Source organism: Poromitra crassiceps, assembly GCF_964638095.1.
Source record: "Poromitra crassiceps genome assembly, chromosome: 12".
Classification (NCBI taxonomy): Eukaryota; Metazoa; Chordata; class Actinopteri; order Beryciformes; family Melamphaidae; genus Poromitra; species Poromitra crassiceps.
Genome location: NC_139632.1, coordinates 20,434,621 through 20,456,742, shown reverse-complemented (window position 1 = coordinate 20,456,742; position 22,122 = coordinate 20,434,621). Strand labels below are relative to the sequence as shown.

The window sequence follows — 22,122 nt, the reverse complement described above, 5'->3', positions numbered from 1 at the left end:
TTGGTTGCACCTGGGCCCGGTGCACTCATTGAGCTTGAGAAGACTTTCAGACCCTTCAGTCTCTCCATCCTCACCTATGCACCATTTGTTTGTTTAATGTAATTTGTATTGTGTATATAGTTATATAGTTATTTATTAGCTTTAGTTACTAAAATATTGTTTTAACTTTACTTTGGTGTATGACTCCCCTCATACACAACCCAGCTCAAGGAAGTAACAAATGAGGGGAGTAATACACCAAAGTAAGAGTTAAAACAACAAGGTGCATATAAGCCGGGGGTGGGGGGGGTTGGTGGGTCTGTGTGAAGAGCTGTCAGGACTGAGTGAGTTGTTCTGGGAAGGAACAGGAAAGACATATTTGTCTTCATCAGTGAGGCTCCACCTGTCAGCCTTGTTCTTTAGCAGAATATGGAATATGTATGCCAGACCTCAGGTCACTACAGGTCAAATCCATCTCTGTGAAGACATCCCGCACTTTTCCTCTGCCCTAAAGTCACCAAGAGTCAACATGGTTACTCTCAAGGTTGTAGCGTTCAATGGGGCCCTCCAAGCTACTTAAATGTATGTGTTGGTGTAATTTTCAAAAGGCACAAGATGTACTATGTCTACCTTAGAAGGTATGGGAAATGATTAAAAAAAAAAGCATGCTGTTGCTGTTCACAATCATTTCTCGACAGCAGTTTACAATAATTTGTCCAGAGGCATATTTTCCCCCATAACAATGTTGGGGTAAACATCTTCTCTCCTCGTGGGACACCTGGAACAGTTCCAGTACCACATGTCCCAATCCATAGGAGAACTTCCAAAAGCCCTTGTTAATAAACACATGATACACATTCACACAAGCTACAAAGGTAAATTTACATATTTTCCCGTAGTTGCGCACAGTCTGTCTCTTTACTGTATAATAGTACAGAGAAAAGATGTCATCCAATCATCAGTCTGTGATTGTGAGAAAGAGAGGGAAGGATGACAAGTGGTAAAGGTCTCAAGCCGGATTTGAACCCATCAGCCAGCTGAGGCACCAGGATGCCTCGTTTCAAGATGTGAAAAATCCCAGGAAGCGTTTCTCTGCTCTGCCAGTTGCACCATGCAATTACAGTAGGAGTAGTACTGATTATAGTCCATGCTGTGACAAACGTTTCCTATACTTTTTGGATTTGAAACACCCAGCAAACTTCATACTTAACATTGAAAATTAACACATTTAGATTACAATCAATAGCTTGAAGTCTCCTAATCAAATGAAACAACCTGAAAAGGGAAAAATCATTGTTCGGTTGAACTGTTCATCACTGGGGTCACAAGTAGGCATTGCTTTGTTTTAAAATTGTTGATGTGTGCCGTTTCTTTTCTACTCCATTCCATTTGACACCAACTTTCACTTTCTCCATCCTTCTCTGCTTCTTCCCCAATCATGTCCCTCTGGGGTTACAGACACGCAGTATCCCTATGGTTACACACACGTGGATTCAAACGGCTAGTGGAGAATAGAACAATACAATACCAGATCTAGAAATGTGAAAAGACATTATCCCATTATATCTTCCCTCTGGAGCCGTACAAATGTAGGTACTAGTCACAGAGCTCCTTGTGTCTCCAGTGGGACTTGGGTCTGGTCATAAAGAGTGGAAATTGAGAGGCAGAATCCGAGCAGGAATACGGATTAAAGTCAACTGTTTCCGTCATTCACTTCAATGGCCTCATGGAGGAATGATCCATTAGCTTGAATCTTGGAGAGACATCATTCAAGAGCGAGTTTTGCTGAAACACAGAATTTATGGAATGGTAAAAGTAGAGGAAATGGGCGCTCATTCACTCAAAGAAGCCCATTTGAAGTTGAAAGAAACCCGCTTTAGATTTGGAAATCTCACGTCATCTTTTTTTTCGTGGTTGCTTTTGTCCCTGGTGCACCGGGTTTTAACTTGAGGCTATAATGTTGAGTAATACTTGTCACAGCAGGCACGCTCATGTAGGTCTTATATTAAGATGAAGTGCAGACTGCACCCTGAACGCCACATCAAACCCTCTGCGTCCCCGGTGCAGTCATGACAGATTAAGATCTCGTAAAGTCACAGGCATCCTTGCATCTCAGTGATCCCAGCAGAGCCACATCCCTTCATTAAAGGTAACATCCCCATTATCACAATGGAAATATGGCAGCTTCTCCCTATCCCAACTACTTTGGATAAACATGTTATTATTGTTCCTGTTTGTGAAAACATCCTGTGTGTCATTCCTGATGAGGGTGTGGGAACAGGAGGGAGTTTTAGCTTAGCTCTGTAGCTTTTTCCAGGCCCTGGGATGCTGCAGTGTGGCCCTGGGCCTTGGCTACTTGGTGCAATGGTTCTCAATCTTTTTGGCCTGGCTGACACCTTAAACTAGCAGGCTATAAAGCTTAGCACCCTGGCAGTTAAATCATGTACAATGTATTCATGATCTTTGTTGCCTAATCTGTCATTGTTGGAGAGGTCTGGCAGGACCTGGCTGGTCCGTAGCGATGCTGGTCTCCCTCTTGTAGGCTGGCTCATATCTGGTAGCTTGCATTGTCATAGGCATACTGCTGATGTCATAACTCACATCTCACATCCCAGCTTTGGTGATGTCACACTGTCGATGTCATATTGTCAATGATGTCTGGTTGGTTGGCTATGACATCATCAGACAGTTACGCCAGTGATGTCTGATTGAGGTTCCATTGTGATGTCATCGGTGCGGTGAAGATGTCATCACTCTCGATAGATCCAGGAACAGCTTCCAGGGACCTAGCTGGGCTCGGAGGCACAGAATATGCTCCGGGCGGCGGCCAGCGAATTGGCATTGACGCAGAGCCTTTGTAACAGTCATACTGTAATTTTTTTAATAATAAATGTGTAATAAAGCAGAAGTGCCTTTAAAAAGCATGGTATTGATGCAATACTGATATGCTATATCCCTAAAGTACAAGGTAGAACAGCTTTTGGTAATTATGAATCTTGTCCAGATTATCCAAATAAATAACACATCAGCCAGGGCTTTTTCTTAAAAAGTAAATGTTTTTATTACCGTATGTATAATTGGTTAATATCTGTTCTTTCTTTTCAACAACAAAGGGAAAACATAACATGTATTCCTATATTTTTGATGGATGAGCAGGGCCCTCTAATCCAGGTCATTCTCTTGTTTACTTTTGAGTTGGGAGTCCCAACCTGGGACCCAAAACATGCTGCAGGCTTGATTCCAGTGGGGCTCCAACATAACAAGCGTATAGCATGTTGTAATGAGCCTGGGTCATATAGTGTAGTTTAAATCAGTTGGGGTGATCCTGTAATCCTAAATGGGAGCGCACCTGTGCTACCCAAACAGCCCCGGGTTGTGCAGAGTGAGAGACCGCAAAAGGCGATGGAAGTCCTGCACCGTCCACGGCTCCCTGGACTGAGTCCCTGCGCTGCTGCTGTCGGCGCTGATGCTCTGCGGGTCATTGAAAGTTATTAGCACATCTGTGGAGAACTGTGGCAGGCGGAACAGCCCGAGGTGAAGGGCCACTGTGTTCCTCGCTTCTTCGTTGAATTTAGACACGCACTGCGTCCCCGTCAGTACCCAGGCGGAGCTGCACTGTGACAGGGCCAGCTCAGATTTGGGCAGGGGCTCGACACCGGTCACCTCCAAAGCGCCCGCCGGCTCCAGGGCTTTGTTGCTGTCCGCGATGTCCTCGAAGTGATAGCGGGCGGCGTACTGGTCTTCCACCTGGCTCTGAAACTCCAGCAACTCCACTGTGAGGCTCTGGTCGGTGTGGGAATGGGCGAACACCTCCTGGTTGTCTGGGATCTCCCTCAGCTCGCTGATGTCCTTTGCACTGTGAGGGATGATGGCGGACAGGGCGCCTCCGAAAAGAGGGTGTCCAGCCTTGTTCGCACTGCTTCTGGCACCCTGCATCTCAGAATAATAAACCCTAGCACCCTAGCACGTGCTGTATGTCTGAAGCGAGTAGTCTCTCTCAAAGCGAGACATCGAGAAAACACACACTTCCTGTAAAAGTTGTTCTCCTTCTTCTTCTGAAATTGCAGTCACGCTAGACGCATGTGAGGCATGTTGCTGCCATCTACAGGTAAGGCATGTTTCAAGTTTAAGGATACAACAGCAAGCTCAGTTTTTAGTGAATCCTGAAATGCAGGATTCACATTACAGCATCATCATCATAAGCAGAAGCTATGAATTTAAACCAGGTCCATCAAACATATGGCCCGTGGGCCAGAATCGGCCCCCTAAAGCAGGGATACTCAACTTGCTTTGCCCGGGGGCCACTTCTGCAAAATGACAGGAGGCCAGGGGCCAGTTAATAAACAAACATTAATATATTTTTTTCTGTAGCGAATTGTAGGTATTTGGGGTGTCAGCCGGTTTAGACTCACAATTTTGTGCACACAGTTAGTTAGGTTAAGTTAAGTTACGGTAGTTAAGTACATATACTGTAAGTGCCTGGGCGGCGAGCAGACGGCAATTTGACAATTTAGCTGGAGCTCAGTCAAACTTTATTTAACATTAGTTTTCATTGTGAATTAGAAAATGGTCAGGGGGCCACTCTGCATCCTATCGCGGGCTGCAAGTTGAGTATCACTGCCCTAAAAGGTCTCCAATCTGGCCCACAGGATGACTTTGCAAAGTGTGAAAATTGCACTGAGAAGTCCTTCAATCCAACTTTTCAAGATCAGGATTTGACATCTGATGCACTTGTGAAAGTACCAGGTTTCAGAAGCAACTTAGTTACAATATTAAATAGCCTATTCATGCTTTCTGTATTCATACTAAATGGTAGGCTACTATTTTCATTAGGCTACCTTTGAATATAGAGAAGAATTGCACAGTTGGCGTCACATGTAAGACACAGTTACAGAAAGTAGATTTGGGTCTATGGTAGCAGAGATAACATAACCCTACTGTATGTGATTATTAATGTGATACTGTGTTCTTAAAATGTACCTGTAGGCCTAAGATAAGCTGGAAAATTGGGACGTGTTGTTATTTATAGGTTATTATGCATTGGTTTTCTTTGTCTGGCCCACTTGAGACCAAATTAAGGCGCCATGTGGCCCATGAACTAAAAAGAGTTTGACACCCCTGATTTAAACCATAAACCATAAATGAAAACATTGAAATAAGCTAAATAGGCCACTAATTCATTTATAAAATGAATTCCTTGAAGTAGGCTACTTGGTACCAGTGGTGCAGTGGTGCCTGGAGAATTGGGTATACTGTTAATTTATTACCCTTTTTTAAGCGGCCTGTAATGGATAAACACCCTGGTCAACAAACTTGTAACACTACTCTTGCATAATAGTTCACCCAAAATGGGCCAGTAATATTTGTACATTCTACTGCTTGACTTCAGATGACATCACAATTGCTGATATCGCCGATCTTCTTCTTCTGTGGTGTTTTATGGCAGTTGGCATCCCTATGTTGCATTACCGCCTCCTTCTGGATTTATCCATCCAGTTTCCCTACATTCTGTGTCCATATCGTCCTCTTTCACCCCCTGTCTGTTTGTGATATCACTGATGACATTGCTTGAGTGACATTACCGATTAAATCATACCCGAGTGACATCACTGACTTCACTGGTGACATCACAATTGCTTGAGTGACATCACTGGTGACATCACCGATTGCTCGAGTGACATCACAGGTGACATCACTGATTACATCACACCTGCTGAGTGACAGCTTCGTTCACAGCTCAAGACACACTTCACACAGCCCTTCATAATAAAAGCCCAAATTGAATGTCTACTGTTCTACTGTTCAGAAACTTCATTACAGCATCATCAAATAGCCTAATAATAATAATAACAGCAATAACAATAATAACAACAACAAATAAATAATCAATAATAAACATTTGCGTTCTTTCTTTTGAATATAACATCGTGTGTTACCGCAGTTTAATAAACGCGCCTCCTATCTGTTCTAGTTCTAAATCAGATAAACTTCCTAAAATACAGCTTGCTGTCCACATCTGGCAACGCCAGTCTCCTCCTCCAGCTGTTTATGTTCATTTCTGGTCAGCTGATCAGAAAGGAAAGACAACGGTGCCGCTAGCCGCTAACATCCTCAATGTTAATCCATGCTAATCGTCCAGGCAGCATCTGAGATGCACTGACAGCACGGTGACATCTCCGCCTCCTCACAACCTGGATTTATAACCGAGGTTCTAAAGGAAATTGTATTCGTCAACATCGAGGAGTGGATCTTGTGGAAACAGCAGGTAGCTAGCCACGTTAGCATTGTCATGCTAACCACAGCTACATTTGTCAATTCAGCCGCGGCCTGTTTCTGAACTAGTCTAGCTATTATAGCTACTGTTGGCGCTACAGCGGCCGTTTTCTTTTATTTAGTCACGGTGGTGGTGTATTCAGCAAAACCAATCTGCTGAATGTGAAAAAGTAGAAAAGCTTCTGAGACTTCCTTTTGCTACAACTTAAAACGAAGAAGCTCAGCCCCAGCACCTGATTTGCTCTCTTATGTTACAGAAATGAACTGTAGTGTAAACAAACAGCTGTGCTCCTTCGGTGGGGGGTGGGGGGGGGGGGGGGGGGTGCTCTAAATGTGAAGTATATGCTTACTTGCGCAGTCAAACAAAAATACTTCGTTCAAAGCTCATTTAAAAAGTTTTTCTCTTCCAGCTGAAGCCAATACACCACAGTACAAGGATTGTAGATCATTAAATGATCCACAATCTGTGGGGCTCTAGCTTCACTATTATGGCCCATCTCCTCAGTGCTTCAGTTCAAAATCTGACATTAGCATTTTTCACTAAACACCCAATTCACCCATTTTGTGTCTAAAAGGCAGGAAGTAACACAAGTGAAAGCAAAACAGTAACAAGGGCCCCAGCACTGGATCACCAGATGGATTGGAAGTTGGAAACTCCTCATTAATGTTCAGCTTGCACCTGTGTTCCTTCCTGCCTTTTAGACACAAAATAGGTGAATTGGGTGGGAAGCAAAAAAGGTGAATTACCACCCTGTCTGCCACCGTATGTCATCAATCCCAGGCTATATTTGGATTAAGACAATACTGCTTTCATATGGATTGCACCTAGCACTTCTCTTGAAACAGGCTAGTTATTTAAAGTCTACTTTTTGCAACCCTAATATGCTAGACTTGTGCAGCGTTCCAGTTGCACTGGGAACTAGGAATCTCCCAGTTCAAAGGTCATGTGACATCACCTGAACTTGAAGTTAACAACTTTGAACTTTGAAGTTACAATTGGCGTGAGGTCTTATGAAGGTTTTAATCTTACGGTTAGGGCAAAGATTTGGTTAATAAAAACTTTTTAGCTGAGCGTTTTGCTAGCTTTCTAAGCTAGCAGAGCGGCCTGGGGCTTCTTCCGGTCGCGTCATACGAATACGAATACAAAAAAACGTTATTATCCACAAGTGGAAATTTGTCTTTGGTGCCACCATAAGACGTGTTAAAAAAGCATAAAACACAACAAAAGATAATGAGACAATGTGATCAGAAATATTACACACTACACACTACGCATTTACAACAATGCAGAGGGTGACCGTGGTTTCACCTAAACTAGGTTAGGAAAACGATACACACAGCCTGGCTACAGTGGCTGGCTAGAGCTAACCCTGGCTGGTTTTCCAACGGTTTTACTGGAACACGGTCAACTCCGGTGTCACATCACTCAGCTGGGATATTCCTAGTTCCCAGTGCAACTGGAGCGCGCCATTGGCTTTTCCTCTTTCTCTGTTTCTTTATCTCTCTCTCTTCATTTTGTCGCTGCTTCAGATAGAGCCCTGTCCCCTGCCTCTCTTCTGCTCTGTTTACTGGAAAGTTCCTCTGCGCTCCTGGCCACTGAAAGGCCTTTTTCCGACTGCAGAGCCAGAAAAGGACGCTGAGAAAGCCACAGTTTCAGGCTGAACTGGATTCAATGGTATAAATTGCATTGCAGGAATGGGAGCGGTGGTGCGTGAGTGAGTGAGTGAGTGAGACTGCTGTGTTTCATTTAAAGCAGTCCCCCAGTGACTACACCAGCGCTTGAGGACCTCATTTTGTCTGGAAGGCTTTTAACTTGAGCGCCACAGAGGCATCTTGAGTGAGCTGCTGTGTTGCCTCGCAGTGTAACTTGTGTTGTTTGGAACAAACAGACACAGACCAGAGAAAGGATTAGGTGTAGCTAGAAGAACAGCATGTTTCCCCCTCGAGGGATGGTTGAGTTTTTGGCCCGAAAGGCCCACAAAACCATGATGATATTTCCTTCCCAGCCTAGTTAGACTCGATGCCTGCTTGCACCAGAAATGTTTGGAATTAGGATCCTGTTTTATTTCTTGTCTATTCTCTCCACTGACAAGCGGTATAATGATTAAAAGACCTAGATTTTCACAGATTTGTAGCGCTCTACAGTGCAGCAGGGGCGAAGGAAGAAATCCTAAAGCTGTTCCAAAGAAGAGTCCAGAAAAAAATGTTAAAAATGAGGCTATTGCAAGGCCAGCGCTGACTAATAACAAAGGCAGTCTTCTGAACAGGAAGTGTTGTGGCTAGAGCCCTTCCTCAGACTGCTTGACCATGAACAGCCTAATATGTACAACCATTACAGAGCAAATGACATTGTCCCGTGGAAGGATTAAGATGAAGTGTGTCATGGTTTGTGCTCCCTGGTCCCCAGGTAGTTAAAATCACACCTACCAACATCAGAGGACTTCCTCATTCAGCAAGCTGCCCTGGTGTAACACTTTCACACACCCATTGTGAGTTGCTGCAGGTGTGCTGAGGCCTCATTGTGTGTGTTAAGGCGCTCTCCCAAAGAGCCTAACTGATGTTCCTCTCCTCCTGTCCTACAGAGGGAGCCAGAGCGGGAGGAGCAGCCTGAAGACACCATGCCCCCCAAGTTTAAACGACACCTCAATGATGATGAGGTCACCGGATCAATTCGCAGCGAGAGGGTGAGACACAGACGGCGGGAGGGGTGGCGTTGGAACGGTTGAAGCCATCGCCAGAAGCTAACACCATAGGCAGAGTGTGAAAGTAGGGAATGGAGGGAGCGAAGCTCAGCGAACAGCAGAAGAGTCATTCAGATCATGTAGAAAGGTGTGAAATTGGCTTGGGCTGAACAATTATTCAGCTATTATTCAACATTATCTTATGTTGAGGCGTTCATCTCCACAGTAATCATCATAGAATACACAGTTAAACATTTAATTTAATTTTGAATTTCCCCAAGAGACAAGTTGTTGATAGTATTTTGAAGTATTTTGTTTGTCAAATCTAATAACTGAGGAAAATAAATGATTTGAAAGTCAGGGAGAGAACAAACGGGAGTGGACCATTGAAGGCAGCGAGGGAGTAGAGGAGAACTTCCAGGACCCGCTGGCGCCAAATGTCTGGTCTTCATCAGAACTCGTTCATCATCTTCCCATCTTCCCCTTTCTTGGTTCTTCTTTCTCGGAGCGTAATCCTGTTGTGCTGAGCTGCTGATCAAAGCTAAGCACACGGGGGCTCTTGCATGACAAACAGTCGATCCCCCTCCTCCTCCATCCATAATAGCTAACAGTCGTCCTCCTGTCTGCTCTGCTGGTCAGTGGAAAGAAAGAGGCTGTGCAGGAGGAGAACATTAGCGCCTCCACTCGTAAAGTCCTTTATGATCATATGGCCTCCGTTCCTCGACATGTGTCTCTCGGCATAGCTGCTTTCTCTCTCTCCTTAACGGGACGTCCCGACTGTGCTTTTTCCTCCTCTGAGCGTCTCATTCTGCAGCCTGGCAGCCTGGCAGCCTGGCAGCCTGGCAGGGTGGCTGTCCTGGCTGTTGGGAGGTGCTCACCATTATTAGAAGGTGGCAGATTCAATCTCCTCTGTGGCAGCCGGTGTGTTATCCCTGTCAAGGTGTCCCCGAGAAACAAACTCTATTTCATCCTTAGAGGGCAGTGCACTGTATCTGCCCCAGCCCGGATGTGATTCAGTGTCTAACTCACTTCTGTGCACTCGAACTCTATTCACATTTCATTGATACTAATTCATACGGTGCCCTACAGGCTTAGGATGTCTGGGGGTGCAAGATCATCTGTAGTCAAGATAAAGGTCTCAGTAGCAGCCAACATAGGCCTCATCAGTCATGCCTGCCATCCAATGATAAACAGGCAGAATGTGTCTCTCTCTATCTGGTCCAATAGACTACTTGCACAACTCCACTACTTCCTGAAAAGAGTAGGGCATCTTGGTTTCCTGCCCTACACTATTGGATGAACTGATTAATGTCAGGTGTGCCTGATCACTGTTGTGACTGCAGCAGTCAGGCACACCTGACATTAATCAGTTCATCCAATAGTGTAGGACAGGAAACCAAGTTGCCCTACTCATTTCAGGAAGTAGTGGAGTTGTGCAAGTAGTCTATTCTCTTCCTCTGAGAATTTCATGCAGCTGTCCCGACTAATTCTCTATGAATAGCATTTAACACAGGGCATCCTCTGCCCCTATTAAAACCATCAATGGTTTATGTGTTCAAATCTTTTTTTATTGAGGAAGCAGCCGTAAAATACATTCAGTATTACAGATGTGTCCTCGCTTTACATTGAAAGAAGTTCCCTGCATTTTCCACACAAAAAGATAGCCGTTAAAGCAGGGGTCCTCAGACTTCCCTTTCCCTGGCCACATTAGCCAGCTCTGACTGGGGAATCCTGAGGCATTCCCAGGCCAGCGTGGAGATATAATCTCTCCACCACCTAGCCCTCGGTCTGCCACGTGGTCTCCTCCCAGCTGGACGTGCCTGGAACACGTGCAGGTGGCATCCTTACCAGATGCCCGAACCACCTCAACTAGCTCCTCTCTCTCTCTCTCTCTCTCTCTCTCTCTCTCTCTCTCTCTCTCTCTCTCTCTCTCTCTATATACAGTATATATATATATATATATACAGTATATACACATATATATATATATATATATATATATATATATATATATATATATATATATATATATATATATATATATATATATCCCTCTGAGCTGACTCGAGCAGACAGTATTCCAACAAAATCAGGAACTCCTGTGAAACAATCAAAAAATCACTTTTAATCCCTGTTTCACCCAGTTTTGTGCCGCTTGTTCTCTCCATTCACTGTCCATCTCTTATCGACCACCGAACTGCACTCGCTCACTTGTGGAGCCGGGGGGAGGAGGGACCAACTTTGAATGTTTCAAAACGACAAGCTAGAAAAGTTATATACTAGTATATCTTGACAGACCACCAAACAAAAATAAAAGAAGAGAGAATGGGACAGAATGGGACTTTACATTCTGTCACATCAAAGAGGGGCATCAATATTGTACAACTGATCAGTTTGAGTTAACGATGTATTGTAGAAAGGGATGCTAATTTAAATCCTGTTGTAACTGTTTCAGTTTGTTTAATAACGACAAACATATTCTGTCCAGGTTGTACTATTTCTTCCAGCCATAATTTGACAGGTGGGACCTCTGCCTTTTCCCAGAACATTAAAATAAGTTTCTTTGCTACGATAAGTGCATTAAGATAGCAGTTGTTGAAATTGTTTTAAGCAAGGAAAACTGATCGTAGACTCCAAGCACCACCAGAAGTGGGTCAGGTTCCATTTATGCAAAAATATTTGATAAAATTTGGAATAGATTACCGGTAGTTCAAAATGGAGTTAACTTAGGACAGAGAACATAACTGTGCAGAAGACTGGTTTCTTCACTATGGCATTTGTCACACAATGGAAATATGGAAATACATCTGGAAAGATTTTGTGTAACTTTGTTTTAGCATAATGACGTCTGTGGATCGTCTTAAATTGAATAAGACAGTGGCTAGAGTTGGCAGATAATTTGTTTATGTCCTCATCCCAAAGATCACCATCTATCTCTGCACCCTCCTGTTCCAAGCTGGTTTTTATACCCTGCACAGAGAGTGAGGTTCTGAGAGTGGGTACTTTACATAATCCTTGGTATGCATGTATCAGAAGTAGTAGACCATATTGGACCTGAAGATGATTGAAGGAGCCATTAATGGTTTAGACCTGGTTGTTATTACAAACATGTTTTTGTCAGATAATCTTGCAAGAGACCCAAGAAGCCTCCCTCTATTCTTGTCGCTGACCCTGTTCAGTAAGGAGGTCTGTTATGGCCACTGAGTGAGTCAGACCCTGTTCAGTAAGGAGGTCTGTTATGGCCACTGAGTGAGTCAGACCCTGTTCAGTAAGGAGGTCTGTTATGGCCACTGAGTGAGTCAGACCCTGTTCAGTAAGGAGGTCTGTTATGGCCACTGAGTGAGTCAGACCCTGTTCAGTAAGGAGATCCATTATGGCCACTGAGTGAGTCAGACCCTGTTCAGTAAGGAGGTCTGTTATGGCCACTGAGTGAGTCAGACCCTGTTCAGTAAGGAGGTCTGTTATGGCCACTGAATGAGTCAGACCCTGTTCAGTAAGGAGATCCATTATGGCCACTGAGTGAGTCAGACCCTGTTCAGTAAGGAGGTCTGTTATGGCCACACTGAGTGAGTCAGATCTTAAGAAGAACAGAGCAGAACTGCAGGAGCTTTTTGTAAGAAGAACACGAGATAAGCCTTTATTGTTGAAGCCATTGTGAGTGTATTACAACAGTGCATTTGGCAAAGATAGACTTTGACTATGGCTTACATATAGCAAATAGTCAGACGTCTAAATTCCTCCGTTGACTATCTTAAGAGGGACTGTGGTACAATGAATTGAAATGAAATGAAGAAAGTAGAAAAAAATGGCCAACCAAGTAACCACATCCAACCGCTCAACTCTGTTTAGTCCAGCAGAAAAAGTTTGTCTTTTGGAAGAATTCAACAGTTACAAACACCTTTTACTTGGAAAATGCAGCGAAGAGTGTAACAACAAAAGACATGGGGGGGAAATTGCAGCGACAGTAACGGTAAACGGTGTTAATCCGAACATTGGAAGTTAGCTCCCTCATAGGCTGTATCGTTAAATCTCTAACATGGGTCTATGTATGGCCTGAGTTAGCCTGGTGTCAGAACCATGCTAACATGGGTCTATGTATGGCCTGAGTTAGCCTGGTGTCATAACCATGCTAACATGGGTCTATGTATGGCCTGAGTTAGCCTGGTGTCATAACCATGCTAACATGGGTCTATGTATGGCCTGAGTTAGCCTGGTGTCAGAACCATGCTAACATGGGTCTATGTATGGCCTGAGTTAGCCTGGTGTCAGAACCATGCTAACATGGGTCTGTATGGCCTGAGTTAGCCTGGTGTCAGAACCATGCTAACATGGGTCTGTATGGCCTGAGTTAGCCTGGTGTCAGAACCATGCTAACATGGGTCTGTATGGCCTGAGTTAGCCTGGTGTCAGAACCATGCTAACATGGGTCTGTATGGCCTGAGTTAGCCTGGTGTCAGAACCATGCTAACATGGGTCTGTATGGCCTGAGTTAGCCTGGTGTTCGAACCATGCTAACATGGGTCTGTATGGCCTGAGTTAGCCTGGTGTCAGAAGAACCATGCTAACATGGGTCTGTATGGCCTGAGTTAGCCTGGTGTCAGAACCATGCTAACATGGGTCTGTATGGCCTGAGTTAGCCTGGGGGTAAGGTTTTATTATTTATTTTTTTAGCTTAAAATGAGTCAGTCATTATCTTTGCGGCCTAACTTGCATTAAACGAATATATGCACAAAATTTAAGACCAGCCTAACACTACAGACCAGTTTACATGATCTGAAGGCAATCAGAAGCATCTATTATACTACCATCTATAAGCATATTAATCAGGGTTCTCCTGGAGGAGTCCTAGATCTCTGTATTGGCAGCACCGGTCAAGTGGCAGGAATGTACTCTGTCTGCAGCGAGTGATCTGCCCCATTTTTCACAAGCCCCACTGGTCCTGCCGCCATCATGGGACATTCCACTGATTAGGAGATGGGAGTCGATGAAGAGTGAGAGGTCATCCGTGTCTGACCTCTGACCTTTTGCCCTATACAGAGGAACCTGCTGGAAGAGGACTCTGATGAAGAGGAAGACTTCTTTCTGTGAGTTTGTGGATATATTCTGTTGTGTTCTGGTACGTGTCCTGTCCTGGTCGCTGCACTAGTGCCACCTCTGGTCAGTCGGTGTGCCTGTTCGGGGGGGAGGAGAACTGGGGGGAATAGTATGATCCTCCCATGTGCTAGTCCACAACTCTCCCCAGATCGGCAGAGGGGGTGGAACAACAACCGGGACAGCCTAGGGAAATTGGCCAAGTACATTTGAAGAGAAAATCAGAAAAAACTTGATAAAAAACAGCAATAATATAAGACCACAATACCCCCCAAAAAAGGAACAAATAACCAAATTAATCAAGTTGCACATTTTGAAAATTAATAGGCTATTATTTAATCAGTAACTATGGCTTGGTGAATGCTTGTCTTGCAGGAGAGGGCCAACTGGTCCCAGATTCGGACCTCAGAATGACAAAATCAAACAGTAAGTACTTTCACATCCCTCAATACTACTAAACGCCAGAGCTGGGAATATGTTTTGGTGTTGGCCTTACGTAACTGTGCCTAATAAAACGAATAATATTAACGCTAATAACATTTACTAGGAGTGCCAGCCAGGTTGTTAGCCGATTGTGTAAGAGAGCCCGTGATGTGCAGGTCAAAGTAACCTTCCAATCCCTCTGGAGTCTGTTTCCACATTAACCTCCAGTCACAGACTGCCAGAGAACAGAGGAGGTCATTATTGCGACAGTCTGGCACCCGACGCTGCTGCTGCTGCACGCTGGCCTCACGCTCGCCCTCACGCTCCACAATCTGTCGTTAATGTGAGCACATGAAACTACATGCCATCATCAGAGTTTCCTGGAAGGCCCTTTACCTCTGCCTGTGTTAACCTGTACCCTCTGAGGTCAGGTCCTCTGTGTGTGTGTGTGTGTGTGTGTGTGTGTGTGTGTGTGTGTGTGTGTGTGTGTGTGTGTGTGTGTGTGTGTGTGTGTGTGTGTGTGTGTGTGTGTGTGTGTGTGTGTGTGTGTGTGTGTGTGTGTGTGTGTGTGTGTGTGTGTGTGTGTGTGTGTGCGTGCGCGCGCGCGCGCGCGCGTGCGTGCGTCTCCCAGTTCCTGATGCCATGTTTCGCTCAGATTATGGTCATGCATCTTTACCATTACCTGCTTGGAATAGGGAGTCACATTCAAGTCCAAGGTTGCGATGATGTCATGCAATCCTCAGCCTGGCCCTGATCTTTATTAAGCAGAGGAGACCATCAGACTAATTGCACTGGAAAATAGTGGGTTTATGTCATAAAACAGGTGTTGGAGAAAAATAAATAGCTTGCCTTAGTATTACTTCTACTTTCTCTTCAGCCTCTTCCCCTTTGTTATTTGCCCCTGTCATCATTGTCACTGTCCCTGCATCCCTCTGAGAGGTGTCCCTGCATCCCTCTGAGAGGTGTCCCTGCATCCCTCCCTCTGAGAGGTGTCCCTGCATCCCTCTGAGAGGTGTCCCTGCATCCCTCTGAGAGGTGTCCCTGCATCCCTCCCTCTGAGAGGTGTCCCTGCATCCCTCTAAGAGGTGTCCCTGCAGCCCTCTGAGAGGTGTCCCTGCAGCCCTCTGAGAGGTGTCCCTGCATCCCTCTGAGAGGTGTCCCTGCATCCCTCTGAGAGGTGTCCCTGCAGCCCTCTGAGAGGTGTCCCTGCAGCCCTCTGAGAGGTGTCCCTGCATCCCTCTGAGAGGTGTCCCTGCATCCCTCCCTCTGAGAGGTGTCCCTGCATCCCTCTGAGAGGTGTCCCTGCATCCCTCCCTCTGAGAGGTGTCCCTGCAGCCCTCTGAGAGGTGTCCCTGCATCCCTCCCTCTGTGAGAGGTGTCCCTGCATCCCTCTGAGAGGTGTCCCTGCATCCCTCTGAGAGTTGTCCCTGCATCCCTCCCTCTGAGAGGTGTCCCTGCATCCCTCCCTCTGAGAGGTGTCCCTGCATCCCTCTGAGAGGTGTCCCTGCATCCCTCTGAGAGGTGTCCCTGCATCCCTCTGAGAGGTGTCCCTGCATCCCTCTAAGAGGTGTCCCTGCATCCCTCTGAGAGGTGTCCCTGCAGGCCTGCATCCCTCTGAGAGGTGTCCCTGCATCCCTCTGAGAGGTGTCCCTGCATCCCTCTGAGAGGTGTCCCTGCATCCCTCTGAGAGGTGTCCCTGCATCCCTCTGAGAGGTGTCCCTGCAGGCCTGCATCCCTCTGAGAGGTGTCCCTGCATCCCTCCCTCTGAGAGGTTTTGCTAGATGGAATGGTTATGCCATGCCCAAGTTGGTACAGATGTGAGCGAAGGTGAGGATATGATCACGTTTCTGTAGATATACAACAGGTGCAGCAGGTCACACTGAGGCTAAACACCGTCTGACAGGCGTTGTCTTTTATTGCCTGCCGACTGGATGAGGATAGCGATAGAGAGAGAAGGATATTGTTGGGAAAGCAGTCGAGTTGTTCTTTGCCCAGTCACAAACCAGTTCAGCTCTTCACCATATCCCCTTTAGTCATTTATGTGTTTCATTGACTTGATTGTCTGTTCTTTATTTCTCTCTCCCACACCAACTTTCCTCCTATAGGGTGCAGTCGCAGGTTGATGAGGTCATCGATGTGATGCAGGAGAACATCTCCAAAGTGATAGAGAGGGGTGAACGTCTCGACGACCTGCAGGACAAGTCAGGTGAGGGGTGTGTGTGTGTGTGTGTGTGTGTGTGTGTGTGTGTGTGTGTGTGTGCACATGCGCACATACTGTACCACTTACAGGACCCAGGGGACGTAGCAATTGGTGCCCGTTGATATGCTCAGCACAAAGGTGTTAATGAAATGTCCAGGTTTAGTGTTTTACCAGGTGTGTGTCTGAAGGTGTTGGACAGGTCTCACACTCATTCACGCAGCTCTACTCATTCACTCGGTGTATATAAACAGGTGTGTGAAACGTGTTTTTGAGGTCCCTCCGTTTTACACGACTTCACGCACATGCAAGCCTTTCAACAAGACACGCACAGTGCGTCTCCCCGTCTCCCCTCTCTGTGGATGAAGAGATGAAACCGAAGTGCTCGCCAGTCCATTAGGCCTCATCATGACATCTGCAGATGTTGCATAACTGCTTCACTCTGTCATGTCAACCAAGACAATGACGCACATCTGGAACACATTCACGTGCACTGGAACACTTGCACGTTTGTGTGTGTGTGCGTGCGCGCATGTTTGTGTATTTGCGGGTATGTCCACGGCTCTCTGCACACTGCATGATGCCACCCCTAATAAGTGCATTCATGCTATTGTAGCATAGAGAGTATAATGCTATGATCGATGTGGGCAGCTTCCCTCTGAATCACGTGCCGCCAAAACCTGTGGTAAATTCCTCACGATTAACAAGCATCTTGTCTTGAGCGCAGCTTCTCTTTGTAGTAGTGAGTGACAGCTTGTTAACAGGCACATGGACATGGAAACAGCAGACACATGACAGACAGACAGGGAGGGACAGGGGCTCGGGCAAGTCCAGCGCCGCACGCTAGGGAGCTGTAACCTTCCTGTTAACACACACACAGACACACACACACACACACACACGGCACCAGTCAACAACGGTATCTAAGAAACAGAAGGAGGGAGAGAGGAGAGTGTGGACGAGCGTTTTGGAGAGAGATATCGAGAGACGGAGAAAGAGCGAGTGGAGGAAGTTGGAGGTAGTGTGTTTTTGTTCCGAAATGAATTTGGCAACATGTCGCTTTAGTACATCTCGTGCCAATAGAGTTGCCTGTTTTTTTTATAATCCGGACAGGAGTGATCTCACCAGGAGGGCTGAAGCCTTATATAACTGTCACACATGATATCATAGCTACACAAACAAGAGCCGGGCAGTTTCCATCATGCTCTCAAAATAGTCAAAACAATACACAGCTTGTTGTTCATTTTGTTCTTAACAGATGTTCTATTCTGTGTCGTTTTCTTTGCTCCTCACGTGTCCTCGTCTGCGCTGCGCTCATGTGTTTTGACCAGAGAGCCTATCGGACAACGCGTCTGCCTTCAGTAGCCGAGCCAAGCAGCTGCACAGGAGAATGTGGTGGAAGGACATGAAGGTGAGATGTTCTGTGTGTATCTGTGCAAGATATGTCTGTAAGATGTGTGTGTGTGACGCCTGCTCCATATATCACATTCGTTAGCATTTGTGTTGGTCTGTGCTAGTGAAAGAGACAGGTGTTGAATTGTGTCTAACATGGGCCGTCTCCTCCACAGATGAAGATGATAATTGCCTTGGTAGTGGTTGCTCTGTTGCTGATTATCATCAGTGAGTATTTGCCCAAACACACCTACACAGTTTTACCTGGGATATGTGCAGAACACCTCATTCAAACATTTCTTTATTCTCTCTCTCTTTCTCCCACTCTCTTTCCCTTCAGTTCCAGTGATCCTGCGGTATCGCTAGTGTCTGACAAGGAGGATGAGGGAGAATCCTCCTCTCCCTCCCTGTTTCTCCTGCGCACAGTCCTCCACTCCAGCTAGGGGGCGCCAGCCAGCCTCCCACACCCCCCTCTATGTCAGCCTGTGTACCCTTCAAGGATCCGGCCTAAACTTGTCCTTAATACAGATCTTATCTTTGACATCTCCACAGAACTTTGTCGTGAGATCCGTACTAAGGGTGGCTTTAATCCCCGACTTGAAATGAGGTTGCAGCGGGGGACGCAGGAGAACGGCTTGGAGAGATGTTTTAATGCCATTGCGGTGGTTTGGGCAAAATGCCAAATGCTGTCTCTCAGCCCTCTAGTCAATGTGAAGGACCATTCCATGATTTTACATATCACACTCAGGCCCATGGCTTTGCCTTGGGCCCTACATACTACATCATTATATAGATACCATAGATACTGTCATGGCAGGGAGCCCATGCCGTCTCTCTCTCTCTCTCTCTCTCTCTCTCTCTCCCCCCCCCCTCTCTCTCTCTCTCTTAGTTTAGCTAGTCTGAATTGATTGACTGAATGATTCCTCGTGCCCACTCTCCTCGCCCACAGGGAATATTTTGTGAATGAGAACACATATTCTTTCTGTCCCACACACTTTTGAGCTTTGTGTGTGTGTGCGTGTGCGTGTGCATGTGTGTGTGTGGTCAAAGGCGGCCTCCTTCCTTCACCCCCCCCCCCCCCGCCCATCTGAAACGCTGGTTCAGTGAAAGCATCAGAGACTTTCAGACTGAAACTGATTTCACATCCATGCAGATGGGTGCGAAAGGGACGAGAAATGGAGGCCATCTATCAAGACACACGCCCTGCTTTTGAACATGATTCTACTCAGTAAATCAGCACACTCTCCACATCTGTCTGCCTCTTGATAGCTTATTACTGTATATTGAATACCAGGGGCCGTGTCAAAACTCTCCATCTCTGTCTGCCTCTTAGCTTATTATATTGAATACCAGGGGCCGTGTCAAAACTCTCCATCTCTGTCTGCCTCTTAGCTTATTATATTGAATACCAGGGGCCGTGTCAAGCAAAACATCCACATTTATGAATGTTGAGCTCTGGGAGGCTTTGGTCACGGCTGTCCTACTTTCCTGCTAGTGACATTAAGCTGTCCCTCACTCTCCAGATGGTTCTGTTTGGGGCTCAGTTCCAATATTGCTATTATTATAATGTTGTTTTTTTTCCTCCCCTCAGTATCTTTGAGTTCTTGTTTCTGCTGGACGGTAAATGTGATGCTTACGGAAATGAATGTCTGCTGTTATTCCCATAGCCACTGGAGGTGTATAAACAGGACACTGTCTATCCATGTGTACTGCTACAAGATGTGTAAGGAGTGAATGACTTCAGAGATTTAAGTTAAATGTTGCGTTGGGCTGTGAAACACACATAGGTGTCATTGTGTCTGGAATATCTGTATAATACAGTAACCTGTTCAATTGCCATCCCTTTTATTATTGTTTTTAATGTAATTTATTTGAGCTGTAAATATTGATTCTGTAATGATGTACAATAATCATGCATTGCATTGGAAGACTGATAAACTGTTCCTTTCCACTCTGAAATAAAGTGATTTTAAAGGGCATGTGGACTCTTGACTGGTTCGATCCGGTCTAGACTGGCTGGCTGCACCCCTGGGAGGAAGAAATCAAAAAAAAGAAAAGGGTCAGGATGGACAGAAGCGTTGAAAGAGGAGAAGAGACCTGAGAGGACACACGGGGGGGAAGGTGGGGGTTAATGGAAAGAAAGCTGGTGAGAGAAAAGAACAAGTCGTGCCATCCTTCCATTGTCTGCCTGCTTCACCACAGAAAGCCTTTTGGTTCTTCTGGAGTTCTCAGAGCTTTCTCTCTCTCATCTCATTACCAGACCAGTTTATAGGTCTCTGGCTTTACTGGCAGCACCGAGTCCCAAGATGGCACTAAAGCTGGAGCGACTGGAGCCTGTGAAGCGTTATTGTTCTGACAGACTGCTGTAGCCTCTGTCCTCCTCAGTGCAGGGGACATGAAGTGGGTAACACTTTACAATAACGTACACAAATAATGTAGTAGTTACTAGTAAACTAATCATTAATGAGTAGCTAATGAATAATTTGTCATTAGTCAATCACTAGTTAATGAGTAGGTAGTCATTAGTTCATGATTAGTATCTAAGTTCCTGAGTAGAGTAGTTACCATTACTTAATGATTGCTAAATGTCAGCTTGTGAGTAGTTAATCATTAGTTACTGATTAGTCGGTCAGTTCCATGAGTAGAGTAGTTAATTGTTCGTTAATGATTAATAAATGTCAGTTCATGAATATATTAGTTAATCATTAGTTACTGATTAGTCAATTCCTGAATAGATGGTTAATGATTAGTAGCCTAAATGTGAGTTTGTGAATATATAGAGTAGTTAATCATTAGTTGATGATTATTTTGTAGGTATATCAAAGCTGTTCACTCCAAAAAGTGACTCATTCATTATTACTTAACACCACTTACCTTTATCGTTCAGTTGTTACTGCACGAGTACCGAATCATTACTTACTTATTACCTGACCATTAGTTATTATTTTTGTGTACCCTAATGTAAAGTGATGCATCATACTGAGTAGTCAACAGTGTTTGGGAGTAGTGAACTACATGTAGTTGAACTATGTAGTTTAACTACATTTTGTAGTAGCTTGCTGGTAGTTCAACTACATTCATATTTGCGTAGTGAGTCAAGTAGTTAAACTACTTTTGGGTCATTTTGGTGTAGTTAACTACTCAGACTACAAACTACAATTTTGGGCAATAAAATGAAAGGAACAGGCACGGCTCCAAGATTTTTTCTAAGGGGGGGATTGGGGGAGGCTAGACCAATCTGTGGGGGTGCTAAGAAAATAGTAAAAGTTCAAAGTTACTTTATAATGAAGTCCCCCCCCCCACCCCCAAATAAAACCAGATATGGCACGCAGCACATTAGCCGTCATTCAAAATAAATGTCGTTTTTAAATTAATTTGGCCAAAGAATATAAAAATTATATAGCTATAATACTATTTGATGGAATATACTGCCTGAAGATGCAGGGGCCTCTGAAGGGAACCATCATCTCGTCAACGCATGTCGACCTTCCCAGGTTGAAGTTTATTGCCAGGCGGCGGTGCCAGGCCTCCCAGAGCCCGAGGATGGGAGCCAAGCGATCCCTCCCGCCGGAACGAGCCCGAGACCGCCTGGTCAGCTTGTCATCGAACCTGAGGAAAATGGAAAATCTGTCAATAAAAATAATATTCAATAATTCAGAAAGATATATAGGCTAGACTATAAAATAAAAAATAAACTATTGAAAAAGAAAAGGGGAAAAAAACTAACATTATGTGACTCGTCACTTCCTCGAACCTTTTCTGCGACATTGTGGCCCGGAAAATGTTTCTGCACGTTCCCTCAAACCAGAGGCTTCTAGTGCACTCATGTGCGGAGCGGTAGACCCCAGCTAGGAGCAACAGGCCGATAAACGCCTCTATCTCCACCACATCAACCTGCTTCCAGCTGAGGCCTACCGTGCGTATGGTCTGCACATTTGTGTGCCGCACAATGTGGTCTATCATGTCAGCTGTCACGAAGACGCGGAAGGCTGCCTCGATTGAGTCCGCCCTCAGGGCCGCAGAGCGGGTGATGCCAGGGTTTGCTGCAGCGGGGTATTCTATTGAGCGGATGGTCCTGCTGCTGTC

General features: G+C 45.4%; 2 protein-coding genes across 2 annotated transcripts; one reads left to right on the top strand and one right to left on the bottom strand.

Annotated features, from left to right (window-relative positions):
* Positions 1-3,101: 3,101 nt before the first annotated feature.
* On the bottom strand, positions 3,102-3,980 carry LOC310787024 (ran guanine nucleotide release factor-like). Its single transcript, XM_083648349.1, has one exon. It carries the CDS (start codon positions 3,913-3,915, stop codon positions 3,334-3,336), a length of 582 nt encoding a protein of 193 aa, XP_083504475.1. The 5' UTR covers positions 3,916-3,980; the 3' UTR covers positions 3,102-3,333.
* Positions 3,981-6,121: 2,141 nt separating this feature from the next.
* Positions 6,122-20,015, top strand: vamp4 (vesicle-associated membrane protein 4). Its single transcript, XM_083648350.1, has 8 exons — positions 6,122-6,244; positions 8,835-8,936; positions 13,971-14,017; positions 14,400-14,450; positions 16,553-16,653; positions 17,976-18,055; positions 18,213-18,264; positions 18,377-20,015. Exons 2-8 carry the CDS (start codon positions 8,871-8,873, stop codon positions 18,400-18,402), a joined length of 423 nt encoding a protein of 140 aa, XP_083504476.1. The 5' UTR covers positions 6,122-6,244; positions 8,835-8,870; the 3' UTR covers positions 18,403-20,015.
* The last annotated feature ends 2,107 nt before the right edge of the window (positions 20,016-22,122 follow it).